The sequence below is a fragment of the Ictalurus punctatus genome, chromosome 4 (assembly GCF_001660625.3).
Source record: "Ictalurus punctatus breed USDA103 chromosome 4, Coco_2.0, whole genome shotgun sequence".
NCBI classification, from domain to species: domain Eukaryota; kingdom Metazoa; phylum Chordata; class Actinopteri; order Siluriformes; family Ictaluridae; genus Ictalurus; species Ictalurus punctatus.
In genome coordinates this window covers 6,676,018-6,697,294 of record NC_071284.1, presented here as the reverse complement: position 1 = coordinate 6,697,294, position 21,277 = coordinate 6,676,018, and the positions used below count along the sequence as shown (strand labels likewise).

General features: G+C 40.0%; 1 protein-coding gene across 1 annotated transcript in view; it reads left to right on the top strand.

Annotated features, from left to right (window-relative positions):
* map3k10 (mitogen-activated protein kinase kinase kinase 10) overlaps positions 1 to 18,935 on the top strand; it is a 40,122-nt gene extending 21,187 nt beyond the window's left edge. Inside the window, exons 2-11 of the mRNA XM_017466602.3 lie at positions 8,357 to 8,537; positions 9,042 to 9,190; positions 9,482 to 9,657; positions 10,284 to 10,530; positions 10,646 to 10,768; positions 11,512 to 11,650; positions 11,759 to 11,868; positions 13,496 to 13,722; positions 15,090 to 15,618; positions 16,193 to 18,935. Coding sequence (XP_017322091.3) covers positions 8,357 to 8,537; positions 9,042 to 9,190; positions 9,482 to 9,657; positions 10,284 to 10,530; positions 10,646 to 10,768; positions 11,512 to 11,650; positions 11,759 to 11,868; positions 13,496 to 13,722; positions 15,090 to 15,618; positions 16,193 to 16,587 — 2,276 coding nt within the window. The 3' untranslated portion in view covers positions 16,588 to 18,935. The remainder of the gene's footprint in view (positions 1 to 8,356; positions 8,538 to 9,041; positions 9,191 to 9,481; positions 9,658 to 10,283; positions 10,531 to 10,645; positions 10,769 to 11,511; positions 11,651 to 11,758; positions 11,869 to 13,495; positions 13,723 to 15,089; positions 15,619 to 16,192) is intronic.
* The last annotated feature ends 2,342 nt before the right edge of the window (positions 18,936 to 21,277 follow it).

Below are 21,277 nucleotides of genomic sequence, written 5' to 3'. Positions count from 1 at the left end.
ACATCGTAAAACACGAGAATGGGTGAAATATCAGTCTGTACAGGATTTCACTGAGTGATGGTTGCAGCCAAAAACGCTTGATTTTACTGCAGCTTTTTTCAAAATGTGTGATGCAATTTGCAGAGTTTTTTTGTGCTTATTTACGGAGAACTACTTGAATTGGTGAAAAAAAAAGTCATTCGCAATGATGTTTGTTGGTAAATGAGACCTTAAACATACAAACATGAATCAGCATTGATCACCTGAATCGAAGAGGGCTTTGGCTGAATGCATGTTGTGATGACGTCACATGACATGTCTTGTCACGTGACAAGTCTGCGGTAATTCTGAAAAATTGCAAGCTCCTACAAATATTGCAGCTTTTCCTTGATTTAACTTTCATTTAATTTTCAACTTTCAATTGCAAAATCCTGCAGGGACTGAAATAAATGGTAGATTACTTTCTTTATAATAAATTTTTTCACTCGTTTGTCCAAAATGCATGTGGAGGAGATCAAATTAAATTGATTAAGCATACTTCCAGTTAAAGTACAAATTAAAAATAAGGATAAATGACAAAACAGTAAGTTTTATGTGGTTTGAACGAAAGAGCTGACTAACAGCCAGCGCATCTTTTCTGTTTGCTATGCTTGCTATTGTGGAGAAGCATGACATATTTGTTTGTTGACTTATAATATTTGATTAAAAGCAAAATGTGGAAATATGAATGGTTTTGCCTATTTGACTTTCATTGAGTGTGTGTGTGTGTATGTGTGTGTGTGTGTTTGTGCGTCCCTGTGTGAATGCCTAGTGTAAAAAATAGTTTTGAATATGGAATTGGACTGCAGATATTGCATCCATATTTCATGCAAACTGTACTGGATCAGCGCAGCTGTATCGTAATTATTGAGACCAGTGCACAGAGTCAGTCTGTTAATGAGACACTATTCATCACAATGTATAATGTTGCTGCAGTTTTGATAAAAAATTGTCAACAAGGGTCATTGTTATAGACATTTGGTACAGTTGATAGGAGACTTGGGGGGCACTGTGGCTTAGAGGTTAGCACATTTGCCTGGGACCTCGAGGGTTGATGGTTCAAATCCGGTCTCTGCCCTGTGTGTGCAGAGTTTGCATGTTCTCCCTGGTGCTTCAAGGGTTTCCCCTGGGTACTCTGGTTTCCTCCCCAGTCCAAAGATGATCAAAGATAGGTTGATTTCCAAAAATTGTCCATAGTGTATGAATATGTCTGCGATTGTGCCCTGCAATGGATTGGCACACCGTCCAGGGTTTCCCCTGCCTTGTGCCCCAAATTCTCTGGGATATTGTACATGTGTATAGTGACAATAAAAGGCATTCATTCATTCATTCATTCATAGGCTCTAGGTGCACCTGCTACCCTGTGTAGGATAAGCGGTATCTAAAATGCATGAATGTGACTAAAATTGTTTGTTTAACAAAATGTTCAATCAATTACATGTCACAGTTAAGATCAAATAATCAAAGACAGCCTATGACAAAGGTCTGGCAGTGTGAGGAAATTTTAATTAAAATCTCAGAGTGTGACCGCTGCTACGACACTCATATAAAGGCCACCAACAGGGGGATGCCATTGGATGACACGAAACTCACAGCACAGCTTCAAATACTGTATTGGTAATGGAGAAATATAAACCAATGGACAGAAAATTGAATTGGAGGATGCTTATACTGAGCTAGATGACATAAGTAGATCATAGTAATTTTCTTTCCGTCTATCGTTTGAAGATCGAGATCATATAATCTGACATGGAGAACACATCGCACTATCTGTTATAGAATTCATTCAAGATGTTACTTTACTCATCTTTTACACTGTGACAAGCATATAATCTTAAAAGGTACAGTCTATAACGGGCTCAAGATAGAACTAGTGTGCAGATCACAAAGCTCTGATATCTAACAGCTGACAGGACAAGTTGTCCTGTCTGTGCTCTTCGAATTGAGCGCAATGAATGGGTTCATTTTTTATTCTCCAAATGTCCAATATATCAGTGACGGCAGTCCTGATAACAGACTCGTTGCTCTCTTGCTAGACGATTATTGTCCACCTGTTCACCATGGGCATTTTGAAGTGATGAAATGATGAAAAATGGTGGCTTCGGGTGGCACACAATGTAAAACGGTGACCAACTGGGCACGGGATTCGCTGTGTTTGATGTGAGTTGAGACGGCAAGACTGGCCAAACCTGTGTGACTGTGAGCTCAAATATCATTCCAAACACACAAACTCACCCATAAACACATTCTCATACACACACACACACACACACACACACACACACACACACACACACACACACACACGAACACATATACAGAAGACAAGAGGCAAAATAAAGGTGTGTTAGATCAAACACACTCATTAGTGACACGCCCTCACTTTCGGTATACACACTTTCGTTGTGTCTCTCTACCTCTCTCGTTCTCGATGATACTTGTGTTTTTTTTCTCAGTCTCCCTTCCTGCGTTCTCTCACTCACATACGTATAACCATGTTTCCCTGTTCTTTCTTTCTCTCTCCCTTTCTCTCTCTCTCTCTCTCTCTCTCTCTCTCTCTCTCTTTCTCCCTCTCACTTATTCGCACGCACACTCACACACACATGTACACACGCACAGAGCCTTGCGGAGACAGCTGTCCCTCACAGGCACAGAGGCACTGAAATAGAAAAGGAGAGTGGGGCCATAACAATGGCTTATTATGAACGTCAGTAGTCATCTTCTATTCTGCTCTTCTCTCGTTGCATTAGATACACATAGGAAAGGCCCTCTCTCTCTCTCTCTCTCTCTCACACACACACACACACTAGCTAGCTAGCTTAGCACACAGGTTCTGTGGTAAAAAGTACCACATCAACCAGTCTGTAGTGTGATGTTTTGTTGCAAACTTTGCTCCTGCTTAACACTCCTTGAATATATATATATATATATATATATATATATATATATATATATATATATATATATATATATATATATATATATATATATAATATATCATGGCAAATATTCTTTTTAAACTAGAAATATTAACAAATAAATGTAATTAGCCCCCACACTACACTAGATATATTCGAGCACATAAGCAGGCTAAACTCTGTTTTGTATGATGTAGACAACTCTCAGTCTGAATCTCAGGCAAAACTGAACACAAAGGTCCAAACTACTACTACATTATAAGATTTTCACAGTTTGCTTCACTTGCTACTCAGCTTTCGTTCAGTAAGTTAGCTTAAAGGACAAGCAGCATTAGCTCTATAGGTAGTGTTCCAACCCAATTTGCATTAAAGAGGGAGGAAGTTCTGAAGATGTAAATGTACCCAAAAGAAGTCAATTATTACGTCAATCATACTGCATGTATTGCATTTTGTGCCTACACCATTAACCAAGAAGCAGTCGTGGATTTATGTTACCGGAATTTTAACAGTAGCTGGAGCTAGCAAAGCTAGCATATGGTTTATTCCTCCGTAAAGTGATTTCTGGACATAACTAGTGGAATTAGCTGTTATATGTCCTCTTTAGACAATCTGGCATCTAAGCCTAATCATTTAGCTCCTTATCTTAATAAAACAACTTTGAATATCTCAAAACATAAAAAATTGTATCTAATTTGATCATTTTATAATTTAGTCTTCAGAAAACATGACGTAATTTCCAGTAAGATAACATAAGCATCGATGCTCCCTGGTTTTTGCGGTGCATTGTGAAATTTTAGGGAGCACAGTGCACTGGAAGGATTTTACAATTGAGACAGCTCTTAAAATGGCTCCCTGATCACTGCTCTGACTACTGAACTAGGGAGCTGATTGATTTGGTATTGTAAGTTATTGATTACTTTATTTTTATATTATTATTATTATTATTATAATTTTTTTTAAAACCAGGAATTACTCTTGTACTATTCATGTGACCAATTAAGCTCATAGCTGCAATAGCTTAATCAGAATTACATCAATGTGTCATGGTAGTGCCAATGGGTGCAGAACTACACTACCCATCAGCCCCAGCACATCGCATGCCTCACTAATCACTCTCACCTGTGCCTCCTTATGCCTTGTTTGGTACCACTCTTTAAGTTCCAGTCTTTCAGTGACTATGTTTACATGCACATCAAATTCCATTTATCCAGTTTATCTGTGCTTCATTATAGTCTTTCAGTAAGAAATAGAAAACAGCATATCTATATTGTATTCTGAATACAATGTTTATATGCGTACAGGCATGAGAATATTCCTGTATATATTCCTTTCCCGTGAGATTCAAGATGTTGCTGTTAATACCCACAATTCCTTGCAGACTGAACATGCGCATATATCTTCTTTCAGTGGATTTTCTGAACAAGGTGTTTACATGCAAAAATGTCCGATTAAAACAGGCATATTTCAGGGGTGGGAATCAGAATTTGGGGTATCAGAATGTTGTACTCATCTGAATTATGGCATTTACATGACTCAATACTAATTAGCATATCGTCAAATTCTCATTAATATCGGAATATTGATATGCATGTAACCCTCACCCTAACCCTAGTCAGTGTCTCACCATCAAGCTTCTGGTGTAATTGTCGTTTGTTGTTGTGTGTGCCACAGTATCGCTTATAGCCTGTTTGTTTTTTGCCTTGTATCCACAGTTCATGTTTATGGTTCTTATTTTCACAGTTTTGGTTGTTTTGTTTGTACTTCACATAATAAATTATCTGCACTTACATCCGCCTGCCTCAATCGCTGACACGTTGATTACAACCTTCTAAATGTGTCTAGAAGTCTAAATGCTGATCTCCACCACTGCAATGTCATTAAACATCATTGGGATTTACAGTACATGAGCCCTATTCTATTCACCAGTGACAGTTAACACTGTTTATTTTACGGTAAGGTTATGTAAAATGTATGAGATTGAAGCATCATTATACAGTATGCAACATAACGCACAGAAAATGCATTCTCTATCTGTTGCACTGGAATTGAGTCAGTCAAGTAAAGCCATTGCGATGTTCTGTCTCACTCTCGGTTTCTCTGTGTCTTTTGCATATGCACAGGGAAAGGCACACAGTGCCCCTCCCTACACAGCTCCGAGCAGCTCAGACGAGTATTGATACTACAAACATTTCCACACACTGCACACACATGGAAATGCAAGAGGAAGTCTAGAGAGGAGACATAGGGATAGATATAGTATGTGGACATGCAACAGAGAGAGAGAGAGAGGGAGAGAGAGAGAGAGAGAGATTAAGAGGAAGAGAGTTTCAACTCCTGTTCCCTCACCCACTTTCCCACACTTTCCCGTTCTCTCTGTTCTCAACATACAACCGCAAAAAAAAATAAAAAAACCTCATCCAAAATCAAATGGATGTAATCTCCCAGATGACTTTCCAAGTAACGATGAAACAGTGGGCAGAAACTGGAATACATGCAGTACATTGACACTCCCAGCACCTCTAATTGACAGTCAAATCGTTGGATGGTCAGGCTCTGAGTTACGTTCATCCACGTCAGGAGCCTCCTCAGCATTTCCCTACGCAGGCGGCTTTAACCTAGCCCTGAAACTCATGCAAGGGAAAATGTTTCACCGATCAGGCTAAGAGATAAACAGACTGTCTGACTCTCTGAGACAATATGATGCACAATTCAAAGTGTGGTCAATGAAAGATATGATTGAAGGAGCCAAACATTTCAAACAGATTGTGATACATTGTGATTCAGTATTTGCAGAGTTCAATGCCTCCTTCATTGTCTATACCTCTTTCATTGAATCAATCTGAGGCCACGCCTCTTTTCCCCTGCCACCATCACTTTCTTTGGGGGACCATTGAGACTATTTATTTTACTTCATTCCTATTTGTAGATGTGTTGTACTTCATATTTAAGGGTTAGTATAGTGATGGTGGGGTGTATGGTGTGTGTAGGATGTAACAGACAGGACAGCAGATGAGACAAAACAACAGACAAGACAAGACAGTACACGCGACATGAGCATGGTACTTATCAGGACAGTGGGTGGAGAGGGGGTTGTGGAGGGCATGTGCAAAGAGTAGTAGTTGGTATGTCGGTTGAGTTAATTAACATGTATAACACCAACTATGGTTTCTGTGAATGCTGCGTGTATTATCTACATGTTTTTGTGAATATTATGCTGGAATGGCATTGGCTATGTGGTTTTACTATAGGGCCAATATTGTTAGCTATTGCGATGCGATTCCCTGGTGTATGTATGTAGGTGATGAGTGGTGTCCAAATAGAGTTCACTTTAGTAGTTTTTCTTTTGATTGAGGCGGAGAGATTTTCCATTGCTTTGAAGTCGAATTATTAGGTTTATCGAAGGTATGATATTAATGTTATTCTTTCATTTCTAGTTTGTTAGTATGGATGTCTTGGTGATGGTTAGCGCTGTAAGAAGAACTGTTGTGTTTTCCTTTGTGATGTTGATCCCAGATGTATCTCCGAGTGTGATTTAGAAAATGATGGTGGGATTTTAAAAAATGAAGAGGCCACACCTCCTTAACTGAGACTGACAGGCACAGAGGCCACACCTCTTTCACTGAGACTGACAAACTGAAGCCACACCTCCTTGGTAGGACTGACAGGCACAGAGGCCACACTTCTTTATTGAGCCTCACTTAGTGTGCAAACTAGCTAACCAAGTAAGATGACTGATGCATGGTATTATTCAGTCAAACTCTCAGCCATATCTACAGTTGATCCGTGTGTCATTATGGGCTTTGAATATGAAATAGGAAACAGCATATCAAATTTGATGTAGTTTGACACGTGATGACAAAACATGGTTTAGATAGAGAGGAAGAAAATGAGCAATGCCAAAAGATGCCAAACATGCCAAAAGAAATCCTTTGTAAATGTTGCATTCTGAATACTTCTACAAGCACCAGTGATAAAATGAGCTGTGCTTACTGATACAGAGATGCCAGGATCCATTCAGTCTCCATCGGTTCCTAACATTTTCCGTGATACAACACTCAAGGATCAATAAAACTACTTCCACAGACATCATTAGTCAGAGATCATTTTTTCCAATATGTTCTTAATATTATGATTCATTCATGAAAGCTCTGTAATAGCCACTCACTACTATGCATTTATATTTAAATTGATCTTTTAGTGTGTGTGTGTGTGTGTGAGCGAGAGAGATTTAGGGGTTAGGGTTAGGCATCTGAATACATCTCTGTGCTAATGCAACTTCATCAAAATGTGGATGCTGGACATCAAGTGCAGGAGTCATTTAGGGCCTAATATAGATGAGATGTTTAGAGTGTCGGGTTTAGAGTGTGTATGTGAGATTATCAGAGTGTTTACATGAATAAGGTTGCTGTACGTATATGTCTGTGTGCCATGTGTGATAAGCATCGCTGCTAATGTCTGGAAGTGTGTGTCGGTTCTGTGTTCCCTCAGTGTGCTTAGCGTATATATATGTATATATGAGCAGATCGGGATGTATGGTTCTGTGTAAATGTGTTCATATGCTGTATATATTTTGTGAAAGACATGCCGATAATCAGTTCACAAGTTGCTCTTGACATATACTCCTGGAAGGCTGTATTCTTATTTTGGACAAATAAATGGCATTGGTTCTTCTGAGAATTCTATCCCATAATTCAGACTGCAGCGTCATTGTAAACAATGCTATAGATGAATAGTTTTTTAAATGTATGGCCATATGTATAATGTTCTCGTGCAGGGTGTTGAAACGCTGACTAAACATCTAGTTAAACCGTAGCCAATGAAGACAGAGATGTAGTAAGGTTGAGTCTTTTACTGTTCGTTCTGCTTCAAAGACATTGAGTGGTGAAAACTGAAATAAACCAACAGAAATATAATCAGTCTCTGTCATTTGTTACAGCATACTTTCATTGTGAACTATTATTTAAATTCACATAAATTGCTGTCTAAACAAAAATAAAGTTAGCATAACAGTTAGCATAACAATTAGCATCGCGATTAGCCTAGCGATTAGCATAGCTACTAGATTATTGTCAAAAACTAAAAATTCAAGAAAATAAATTTAATGCCTTAAGGCAACACAATATGGATGGAGTGAGTGTGTATGTGGTTAAACATGCTACTGAGAGATGTATGTTTGATGAGCACACTGAACATCCAGTGTGTTAACTTTATTATACTATACTTTGAAGGCCTTCAAGACATAAGGTCAATCAGGTGTGTTGTAAAAGAGGAAACACTAAAATGTGTAGGACATTCATAACACACTTCTAGGTTACTACGAGGCAAAAACGGTTGGAAATTCTCCCTGTTTATCATAAACATGAACCTTTCCATGAACTTTTCCATATCTCTCTCCCCATGTTTTCCTGTCCCTCTCTCAGTTCTTATTCTGGAGCCAGTGGAGCGGGATGACCTGAGTGGTAAGACGCTAAAGATCACAGACTTTGGATTGGCACGGGAGTGGCATCGCACCACAAAGATGAGTGCAGCGGGCACCTATGCCTGGATGGCTCCAGAGGTCATTAAACTGTCGCTCTTCTCTAAAAGCAGCGATGTGTGGAGGTAAGACGGCAGCCTGAGGAGGAAGTCTGGCATATTATACCAAGAAATGGATGGTTATTTTTCTGGGCGAGTACAACACTATAACACACTTTGACAGTTCTAGTGTACCTAATTTAATTGAGTTAATGGCCTGTAGCACTGAAGAAGGCCTGTACCACTGACCTGTATCACTCAAGAAGGCCTGTACTAATGGTCTGTATCACTGAAGCAGACCTGTACCAGTGGCCTGTATCACTGAAGCAGGCCTATGCTGCATTTTTACGTGTTTTCCCTGATCTAACATATCTGAACACATCCCATTAGCTCATTAGCAACCACTTAATGAGATTACAAGGGTGTTAGGACTGTTAAGTAATAACTGCAGCGAAGGAAAAAGCCAGACACAAACACATTCAACTCAGAAGGGCCTGTAATTAGTGGTTGCGTTGAGGATAATTTACCAAAATGTGCACTTTGAATTGATTGTTTATATCCATGTTTGAGTAACACTTTTTGTCTCACCAGTTTTGGGGTACTTCTTTGGGAGTTGCTGACTGGTGAAGTGCCGTATCGAGAGATTGATGCCTTGGCTGTGGCCTATGGAGTCGCTATGAACAAACTGACCCTCCCTATTCCCTCCACCTGCCCTGAGGCCTTTGCTCAACTGTTGGGAGGTATGACTGATACACACACAGAACAAGAACAGCACTATAATGGAATCGACTTAGGTGGAATGTACCACTCTAGTCTTTCCTTTGCTATACTTATGTTTGTTCATCTAAAGTGGCAGAATACAATCCAATCATATGGCTCAGCAGTTACCGTTTACTCTGGCAGTGCTAGAATATGTACTTATCATTTTATGACCGCATACCTGTACAAATGAACTGATACAATTAATTTCTTCAGTGCTTTTCCCTTTTATTCATAGTAATATAATAATCTGTCTCTTTTCTTCTCTCCAGAGTGCTGGAGCCCGAACCCTCACAGTCGTCCCTCATTTAGTAGTATACTGCAAAGGTTGTTGGCCATCGAGCAGTCCTCCATGTTCCAGATGCCACTGGAGTCTTTCCATTCACTGCAGGAGGACTGGAGGCTGGAGATCCAGCAGATGTTTGATGAGCTGAGGGCCAAAGAGAAGGTAACTGGTGTTGTTAAGTTGTTAGCTGCAGTTCAGGCGAATGTCGGTTTATTATTTTCCCATGTTGGCAGTTTGTCAGGTGCATACAGTATACCGTGTATCTACATCTACTGCTCAGGTAAACCTACCAAAGACCGTTCACTATAGCAGAGCAAACCTATTATTTCATGTTAAAGGCGTAAATGACTTCATCTTTTGCCAAAATACTTTATATAAATATAATTCTCAGACACTGTTCTAGACAAATGTATTATCTGTATCTTTATTTAATATTTATTTCCAATGTAGTATAAGGAGATGTATTATTTGTAGCTTGTTAGTATTTTTTAAATACAATGCTAATACATTAAAACCACAGTGTCTTGGACAGTTAAGTGTCTGCCTATAAAGTATGTGTCCAATAAAGTCATTTTATGGCCCTGGAATTAGTAGTAGAAAGCAAAACAATTTATTAACTCAACTGGCTTGGTTGCTAATCTAATTTTCAATTCCCTGTTTACACACTACATTCTCTCCATTTCCCTAATACACCATTATTCTTTATGATTCTGTTTACTATTTCTAATACTGATGCATGGTGATGATTCTCAAACACAGATTTAAATACCCTCTTAAATACACAACAGGAGCTGCGTTCCTGGGAGGAGGAGCTGGCTCGGGCTGCAGAGGAACAGAGGACGCAGGAGGAGGTGTTGAAGAGACGAGAGCAAGAGTTAGCAGAGCGGGAGATCGACATCGTGGAGAGAGAGCTGAACATCATTATCCATCAGATGTACCAGGAGAAACCACACGTGAAAAAGCGCAAGGGCCACTTCAAGAAGAGCCGGCTCCTGAAACTGGGCCGAGACAGCAACTGTATCAGCCTGCCCTCTGGTGGGTTGGACAGAAATTGCAGCCAAGTGATCGATGAAAAGTCAATTTACGTTTTTATTTACGGAGTTATTACTGAATATAAGATATGAAAAACAACTCTGTTTCTCTTGTGTAGATTTTGAGCATAAGATCACAGTGAAGGCCTCTCCCAGTATGGATAAGAGGAAAAGTCAGGGCAGTGAGAGCACCACTCCACCAGCCAGTCCGGGAGTTATACCTCGCCTCAGAGCCATTCGATGTGAGTACATGTCTTATAACAAGCAGTGCTTCTCTGTCCAGCATTTATGGTTAGTTCAAAGTTCTATTCCAGCTCCAAACTCAACTGAGACGAAACTCAGAAAGCTTTTGAAATGATTGTGTATCAGGAGTGATGGGATCTGGGCCAGAACCATAATGTAGAGATCTCTAATGATAATAATTTGAGTTGATTGTTTCCGATCTTGGGGGGCGCGGTATCACGTTTGCCTCGCACCTCCGGGGTTGAGGATTCGAATCCCACCTTCGCCGTGTATGCACGGAGTTTGCATGTTCTCCCTGTGCTTCGGGGGTTTCCTCCAGGTTTTCCGGTTTGCACCTGCAATCCAAAGACATGCGCAGTAGGCTGATTGGCATTTCAAAATTGTCTGTAGTGTGTGAATAGGTATGTGATTGTGCCCTGCTGGTTCAGGGTGTCCCCCGCCTTGTGCCCGGAGATCCCTGGGATAGGATCCAGGCTCCCCCGTGACCTTGTGTAGGATAAGTGGTACAGAAAATGGATGGGTTTCTGATCACAGTCCCAGAGACACCATGTTCTTCTGGCTTAGATCATTAAAGTCATTGCTTAGATCATTAAAGTAAAATTTACAAAATAATTTTCTACCTAACCCATATCAGCCAACTCATGTCTGATGTCTAATGCTTGTTTCTTTAGTTGAAGCTAAATCAGTAATGAAATGTATTATAACATAATACTATAATAAAAATGGCCTTTTTGAATTCCAGTGACCCCGAGTGATGGGAGGAACACTTGGGGGCGTACAGCAGTGTGTAAGAAAGAAGACCTGGCAGGGGCAAAAAAGAAGGGCCGCACCTGGGGTCCCAGCTCCACCCACCAGCGGGAGCGTGTTGGAGGAGAAGACAGGTACTCAACCTAATCCATACACAATGGATGATGTGCTGAATTATGGACTCATTTCCAGTTAACACGTTTATAAAGATAATAAATGCTTAAATGCCGTATTGGTTGCAGGTTGAAGTCACTTGGAGAGGGGAAGGTGTGGTCCTCCAGTGCTCCTAATCTTGGCAAGTCCCCCAAACATGTCCCTATAACTGGTGGCTTCTCCAGTCTCAATGAGATGGGTGAGTTAGAGATGGGTCCTTCTAATAGATAATGTGTGAGAAAGGTGTTGATTAATTTTCTAGAACTGCAGCTTGGGCAGTAGTTCCAGCTGCAATGCAGATCACAGGTTATGTTATGAATTTTTGTTCCTATAGTAACAGCTTACACAGTGATTTGTATGGTGGATGCTGCACAGAATCAGAATTAGAATGTACGTGTAATTGTTGATATGCTGAAGTTACCTGTAAGGAGACTTTTGTTTAGCATTTTTGGAATACAGAGTGTCTGGTGTCAGTGCTTTATGTAATAAAGTAAATTTGTTCCTTTTAGGGGGAAAGTCCGAGGGCTTTACAGTTTTTCTGTAACATTATAAGCTATATCTTTAACTTTGTGAAAGAGAGAAATATGAGAGGCTGGTGAGCTATAACTGTTTACAGCAGCTATAACGTAAGTGATAACAGGAACTACCTTGTTTTGGATAATTTACACAACGTTAAACATAGCTATAAACTGATCTAATGTATAGCATTCCGTTGTTGAATTAAAGAAGAGGAATAAAATATGTTGGGATGTTGGGATCAGTGGTAACAGTCACTCGGCTTCACGTCAGGTTCCTCAATCCACCCTTTCGTTCACTATTTTTCTATAACAGCACACCCCGTTGTGTACAAATCCATTTGTAAGAGATAGCATGAGTGGTCCTGATTATTCTGTCCCAGTTCTATTAAACCTAATCCAGGTTAATCTTGTATCATTTTATTTACCAGCTCTCGATTACCTCTCTGGTGTGGTTACAGCTAGAATAATAAAGAAGGGTATTTTTTTTCGCCGCACAAAGCGGCAGGAACTTTTGCCACCAGGAAACTAGAACTGTGCAAAATGTTACAGATTACAGATTATTGGTACCTAGTACCTCATATTCGGCACCAAGCAGAACTGGTGTGGCTCTGGAGTAGCATTATTAGTTGCTAACTGGTTCTGTATACAGTACCACATGTGACCTTGTTTGTAAATCGTTTGATTTATCAGCTAATCAAAGAAAGAATGAATATTAATCTGAGAACTTTGACCATGTTGGACTTAACATTGGTATAGACACAGTGCACAAAATGGTAATGTTATACAGACACAAATGTTTACTGAAATCCAAAGCATGTACAAAATGTTTTGTTTATTTGCTATTTTGCAAACATTATTGTGTCTTATTCAAGAAGAATAGTAGCGCGTCCCATTTTTTTTTCTGACCATGATAAATGTATCTCTCATTTTTGTTTTATTTTGTCAGTAGTGGAAACATGTATGTTCCTATGTATTACATAGGAACACATGTCAGTCATAAGGCATGAATTCATTAATTCATTTAGAATCGTACATATTTGTTTTTATCGTCACTGTGATGGTTCAGGATCTTCTCTCAAGTTGCATGATGACAAACGAGAAGTAGAGCCCGGGTATTTCCTGCTTCTTATTTTGGCCAGTGTTTCATGTGTTGTACAAAAAAAAAAATTGTTTTAAATTATAAACTGACCTCAAGATTTAAAGCCTTTAAAAAAAAATAAAAAATGTAAAAAATACCTAAGATCTAATACCCCAGGATCCATTCCCTGAAGTAATTAAGTATAATCTCTCATGTCTGTGTCTCTGTAGAGGAACAGTCTGAGCTCGAGGAGCGATTGGCTCCGGAGGGCAGTAGCAACGGGGCAGCGGAGGATGCCAGTCACACATGGACAGGTGTAGGGCCTGGAGTGGGTTCCCAGGATCCTTTGCGGCGCTGCAATCAGAGGAAGAAGAGTGACATGGTACTGCTGGGCTGTGCCTCAATCTTGGCTGCCGTGGGCTTCGGCTCAGACCTGCTCCAGCTGGGACGATTGCAGGTAAAGAGGGCAGGAAACACATCTGCCGTTTCAGATGACATGGATTGCTACTCTATAGAATTTCAAGCATGCTTGCGTTAATTTGAAACTTCAGATTTCAATAAGCTCCATGTTTCCTTGTGTGCATTTTAAATTAATTGTTAATGATGGGTGGATTTGGATCCACTGCAACCCTGATCAGGATAGAGAGGTTGATGGAAATGATTGAATGAATAAATGAATGATTGGACTACAGAGGGCGCACAGTTTTCAGGCAAGCCATCCCAAATACATATCTAGAGATGGAGCAGTGGAAGTATTAGGCATCTTCATTAGCAATCAAAACTGACAGAGTGAGACAGGAGTCTAGACAGGTGGTAGAGCGGGTTGTCTGCTAATCGTAGGGTTGGCGGTTCGATTCCCGGCCCACATGTCTCCACATGCCGAAGTGTCCTTGGGCAAGACACCGAACCCCAAGTTGCTCCCAACAGCAAGTTAGCGCCTTGCATGGCAGCTCTGCTACTACTGGTGTGTGAGTGTGTGTGTGAAAGAGTGAATGAGAACTGCTAAGGTTAAAAAAGCACTATATAAGTGCAGATCATTTACCATAATGCAGCTGCCATGGAATGACAGGAAAGCCTGTCTTACCCAAAATCAGTAAAATATGTACCTCAAACTGGACCCAGTTCTATCCCAGTGATATCAGTCAGACTTGTATATTTGCTTTAGGATATTTAGTGACTTATCTTTAAGGGTTTTTTGTATTATTGAAAAAAATAAATGAATGATACATACAAAACAATGATATTTGTTACAACCATTCTTGTTTACAAGCCACATTTAAGCAGATTGTTCAAATGTTGATTAATTCACTATTAAAATTTTCATTTTTAGCAACCCTCCTGTCTTACCTAATGACCTTGGTACGAAAGAGTATGTATTATAGTTAAAAACTTAAAGACCTCAGTCCATGTTTTATGTTTTGTATTCGTTTATCATCTGTTTTTCTTATTACAGAGAACCAGACAGGGTGTCTAAACTGTCTGGAACCAATGAGAGTAAACATGTTTTTAATTTTGTATTTACTACTTAAAATAACTTTCTCAGACAGTATATCATGTTTTTAAGGATTTTGCTCAACCTTATCGAATCGACATATTTGCTCAACATGTTCTTATTGGTTCCTGACATTTCGGACACCCTGTAGAATGAACGACAGTAAGGAAAGCAATTTAATTATTATTTGAGCTCAAAGATAATTATAATGAATAGTACTGATTCGCTTAGTTATAATATTTAGCATATGGAATTGATGTGATGGATTATTCGCAGTAATTCATGATGTATAAATGAATTGATGTTTACACATGGTTTGTGTGTGTGTACAGGTGAGTCAGGACGAACATGATGCACGAGAGGAGCAAAGAAAAAAGAAGGAAGGTCTGTTTCAGCGCACGGGCAGATTCCGGCGCAGCACATCTCCCCCAAGCCGTACGCTGTCCCTGTCCTTGTCTCACAACCGCCATCATCAGGAGTCCGCGCTGCCCTGCCTGGACCCGTCTCCTTCTGTCACACTCCTCTCCCTCTCCTCTCTTTCTGACTGCAACTCCACCAAGTCCTTGCTGCCTTCGGACCCAGACGATCTGATCCCAAGTCCGAGCAGCACTATGCCCTGCCCAGCACCCGCTCTAAACCCCCTGCTGGACCTGCGAGCAGAGAGTTTCAAACGGGAGCCCAACCAGTCACTCACACCCACCCACGTCTCTGCCACCATGGCTGTGAACCGCGGGCACCGACGCACACCATCTGACGGTGCCATCAGACCTCGTGCACAGACAGTGACAGGGCACCGACGCACGCCCTCAGACGGCAGCATGCCGATTCCTCCCATCACACCCAATAATGCACCAAACACAGGTGGGTCAGCAGGAATCTGTGTGTACTAGGGATTTAACACAATGCCACTATCTGTATCTATATCTTTATATATGCTTAGCACTCCAAATAACCATATCTGTATTTGGATTTAACCTTGGAATGGGTTTGGCCTAAACTTGGAGGGCCTTCTTTCCTTCTTTCATTCCTTCCTTCCATCCAACCATTCATCTACCATATATACCATAATACCATATTTGTATTTGTATTTAACCCTGGAATCTGTTTTGGAATGGGCCTTCCTTTCTTTCTTCCTTTCTTCCTTCCTCACTTCCTTCCTTACTTCCTTCCATCCATCCAACCATCCATCTACCATATATACCATATATACTGTAATACCATATCTGTATTTGGATTTAACCCTGGAATGGGTTTGGCCTAAACTTGGAGGGCCTTCCTTCCTTCCTTCCTTCCTTCCTTCCTTCCTTCCTTCCTGTTTTATATCCACTATTCTTGTATACTAAACTATTAAAATACTGTATCTCAAATAACCCTGTTTTTGTTCTCGTTGTATTCAGTACTGTATATCTCTATGATATTTGGTGTTTTCACTCAGGTTCTCGTGACGCTCTAGATATCCCTCGTCTCCCGGATCCATCCACAATCTTCCCCGCAGCGCATCGGCGTAAAGCTCCTCCTTCTTCCGAATCCCAGACCGGAACCCTCGAACGGCCCAAGACGTTGGAGTTCGCTCCCCGTCCCCGCCCCACCCCGGCCCGGGCGCGCCCAGACCCGTGGAAGTTGTCGTCACTGTCTCGGACGCTTAGTTCATCTCCAGGGAGCAGCTGTGACAGTCCGCTAGGCTCTGGGGACAGCGGGGTCAGCGCAGGAGCCACCACTGGCCGCCCAACTCTGCTGGACATAGACATGGAGGGGCAGAGCCAGGACAGCACGGTGCCTCTATGTGGGCAGCATTCACAAGCCACAATGTGTGAGCAGCACTTCTTATAAAATCCCAGGATCCATTATAGGCCGCCTGGCCTCATTTACATGGCCAGCATATTCCCTAGACAGAAAAGGGGCCATGAAATTCCTAGCTCTGACCTGCATATCTCATGGAGGCCATTGTGGTTGGTGTCACTATTAGATACAGTATCCCAGAAACCACGGCTCTCCCATCTCAGTGAGTGTGAGAGAAGTACTCAACAACAACAACAACAACAACAAAATCACCTGGAGCTCTATGGATTATTTTTCATAGCCACTGCATTGAACCATAGTTTCCGAGCTGCAGCACTTTTATGAGCTCCATAAAAGTAAAGGTCAAGTCCTACTGCTTGTATCATTCCCCCTATAGATTGTTCAATAAAACTCTTTTTTTTTAATAACCAGGTAATATGTATGTGATGAAAGCCATTCCTTTGATACTGTATTTTCTGGACAATAAGTAACTCATGATATTAAGACAGACCTCCCTTAACTATGATGAAAAACAACAGTATACAGTATATATACTTTATATAAGTTTGCTATTTGCATCACATTAATAGATAAGACATTTTTAGTTTACAAATAACTATATTCCCTCTAAAATGGTGCATACAAGTTACCCATATATTTTAATAGTCTGCTTTAGCTTTTGTCCCTTTAGTGTTCAGTAGTAGTTCAGTGAAATCATTATATAGCAGTGTTTTATGCTGAAACCTTGTAGTACAAGGCCTCAGCCTACATTCAAAATACTGCAGCACACAGGAATTATACTGCATATAGTCCAATAATTGTGAAGCAAAGAAAAACATTCCAGTCTGATTTGATATGTTCACATACTTTAGAAAAACAGGGGAAAATATTCTTCCTTGTTTTACAGTAGCTGTAATGGCTGTGTGGGGGATTAGCATTTAGTTTTCCCAATGTTAAGCTAATAACTCGAGTAAATTAGCCATGCTTGGTGATATTTTACTTCATAGTTTCTTCATTTTGTTGTTTCACTTTTATATTGTCCATTATTTATTCCCCCCCCCCCCCCTCCCCATTTAAAAAAAATAGATATTTTACGCATTCAATTGCTCCACGTCACGTCAAAAAGCACGATACAGTGAATCAATGCGCCGTTTAATCCAAATCCTAAATGTCTACTTTTTGGAAAATGGGTAATATTTCACTCCGTCACTGAAGCATCTATGGTGTCAGCTTTTGTTGTTTGCACATGGATTGCTCAGAAAGCTTTTCCCGTGCTTATTCACAATTATAAATTGGCCAAGACATGTTTAGGGGAGGAGTCTTGTGAATGGTTTTAGTGACATTAGAACACAAATATTCCCAGTTTGGTACTATTAAACAGTTAAAAAGACCAATTTACAAAGGTATGACAATTACCATACATGGCAACGTCCAAAATAAAGTCACTAACAACTGGCTATATTACGATTAGGCTACAAAATGATGATTAGAGGAGAAAACTGTGGGTCACATAGTCCAGAAAATACGGTAGATCTAAGCATATTTATGTTTTTGAGGAGAAGACTGACCATCTCAGGCTTTCTGCAGAACCTGATCAGAAAGCAGGAGCTGTTTTAATGTGAAGGCCTGGTTTGTCAGCAAATCCTGATGTACAGTACATATTGCCTGTGTGTAAGTATGTAAGCAAGAGTGTGTGCATGTGTCTTTCTGTGAGGAAGTGTCATAGGAGTTAGAACGACTGAGATCTGGTGTCATCAGCTGTTTCCGGTTTAAATGCACGCTCACTTCCATTTTCCTCAGTAAACAGGAACATTACGAGCCTGGAGAAAGGGAATTACTGTTATGGTCAAGCCGAGGGTCTCCGTCCATTTGCAATAAAATACGAAACACACTGTACCGTAATGTACTACCTGTACTCAAACGTACACGCTTATTTACCTCTTCGAATGAGACCGTGGAAGATCTTTCTCCTTCTACACACTGATCTGAGATAAAGGAACTGCGAGATGCAGTGTGTAGTGTTTTGGTTTATTTTGATGCTTTATGAAATGCCGCTGTAATCAGAAACAGAGAGAAGGATGCGTGATGAAATCATTCTGTTCAGAACAAGGAACTGTGGACCTTTGTGTTTAAGATGTTGAATTGTACGAAGCCGGAAACACACTTTTATGCTCGAAGGTTCAACCTGGTAATTCGACAGTATTTTTTTCAACTGTCCACCGGTTAGTGTGTATGTGCGTGAATGTGTGTGTGTGCGCATGTGCGTGCGTGTGTTTGTGTGATCTTATTGTTATAATTTGTATGGGGTGACTCAGTGGAGGGATGACACACAAAGTCGTCCTTTATTTCCTGTGTGAGAAGAACTAAGAGTATTTATTAAAATTATTGTTATGATTGAAGCAGTGATGAATTGTTATTCATTATTAGACCATTTAATTCACTAAGTGGTTCCTGCAACAAATAAACAAACAAACAAACAAACAAACAAACAAACAGTTAATTCATTAAAGATCCCACTAGAGTTACATACACAAAACTTTAAAGGTATTGTCATGTCAATAGTCATTTTCAGTTGAAATAGCTCATTAGGATTTTATGTGTGATTCTCTGCATGTAACTGCATCCCAAGTGCATTTTTTGTGGATATTTGTGCATGATGATTAGAGTAGACTTAAAGTAGAATGGTGTTGATTGGAGCCTTTTGACACGTAGTGTTAAAAATGAGAATGTGAACATTTTGCACTAGATGTCGCCAAATTCACACACAGCCAAAACAAAATGGCACGATACTATAGAGTATAATATCACAAAATGATATTTAAAAATAAATAAATAGATGAACTTGTAATAAAATAATAATAAAATATAATCAATTTCTGTATTCTATTATGTTATGTACTATTTTTGGTTAGTTTTAATGTTATTATTATTATTATTATTATTATTATTATTATTATTATTATTATATTAATCCATCCATTTTCTGTACCGTTTATCCTGCACAGGGTCGCGGGAGCCTGGAGCCCAGTCCAGGGAACTCGGGGCACAAGGTGGGTGACACCCTGGACAGGGTGCCAACCCATCGCAAAGCACAATTGCACACAAACACACACACCCATTCACACACTACAGACAATTTGGAAATGCCAATCAGACTACAACAGATGTCTTTGGACTGGGGGAGGAATCCGGAGTACCCAGAGGAAACGCCAGAAGCACAGGGAGAACATGCAAGCTCCACGCACCCACAACCCTGGAGTTGCAAGAAAAACATTTACGCCATCGGGCAGACGCCCTTATCCAGAGCGACTTACAGAAGTGCTTTGAAGTCTCTAGCAATAAATACATACTGATACTTGTTCTCTAGGTCACCGACTAAGAACACCATCAGTCTAAAAACTCGAGAGGTAGTATAGTAAGAAAACGCACAAACAACACAATGTTTTTTGCTATTATTATTTTTGTTGTTGTTGTTGTTGTTAAATACATAGCAACACATACAACATGCAAAGAAGCCTGTGAAAAATTGTCTTTATTGTTTAATCTTTTGATCTTTTGTTCACAAAAATTCACAAAAATACTCTGCTTTCAAGGATATCAAACAATTTCAAATATATATATGTGCAACAATTATTGGCACCCTTTTAGTCAATACTTTGTGCTACCTCCCTTTGTTAAGATAACAGCTCTGAGTCTTCTCCTATAATGCCTGATGAGGTTGGAGAATACATGGCAAGGGATCTGAGACCAGTCCTCCATACAGAATCTCTCCAGATCCTTCACATTTCGAGGTCCACGCTGGTGGACTCTCTTCTTCAGTTCACCCCACAGGTTTTCTATGGGGTTCAGGTCAGGACACTGGGATGGCCATGGCAGGATCTTGATTTTGTGGTCAGTAAACCATTTCTGTGTTGATTTTGATTATTTTGGATCATTTTCCTGCTGGAAGATCCAACCATGGCCCATTTTAAGCTTTCTGGCAGAGGCATTCAGGTTTTCATTCAGTATCTGTTGATATTTGATAGAGTCCATGATGCCATATATCCTACCAAAATGTCCAGGTCCTCTGGCAGAAAAACAGCCCCAAAACATTAAAGAGCCACCTCCATGTTTAACCGTGGGCATGAGGAACTTTACCATATGGCTACTTCTGCGTGTGTACCAAAACCACCTCTGGTGTTTATTGCCCAAAAGCTCTATTTTGGTTTCATCTGACCATAGAACCTGATCCCATTTGAAGTTCCAGTAGTGTCTGGCAAACTGAAGACGCTTGAGTCTATGAAGCTCAACAACCTTTTACGGCACATCACAGCTATATTCCTTGGTCTTACCCATTGTTATGAATGACTAAAGGAATTTGGCCAATGTGTTACCTCATAATTTCCCGTTCTTAGTGACCCAAAAATGTAAAATATCAATGGGAATATACTTCAAATATATTTTTCTCATATGAATTCATAGAGGTGCCAATAATTGTTGCACACCTATATTTAACAAAGATTTTTTTTTTAATATATATAAACCTGTGTTTTGTTGCAATTGTTTGATATCTGTGAGAGCAAAGTGTTTTTGTGAATTTTTGAGCAAAAGATCAAAATTTTTCACAGCCTTTTAAAATTTTTTACATTTTTTAAAAACTCATATTTACCAAGGGTGCCAATAGTAGTGGAGGGCACCGTAGATAGATGCACTTAACTAATACCTAAGGGGAAATTTGGACAATAATATGACAATAAGGACT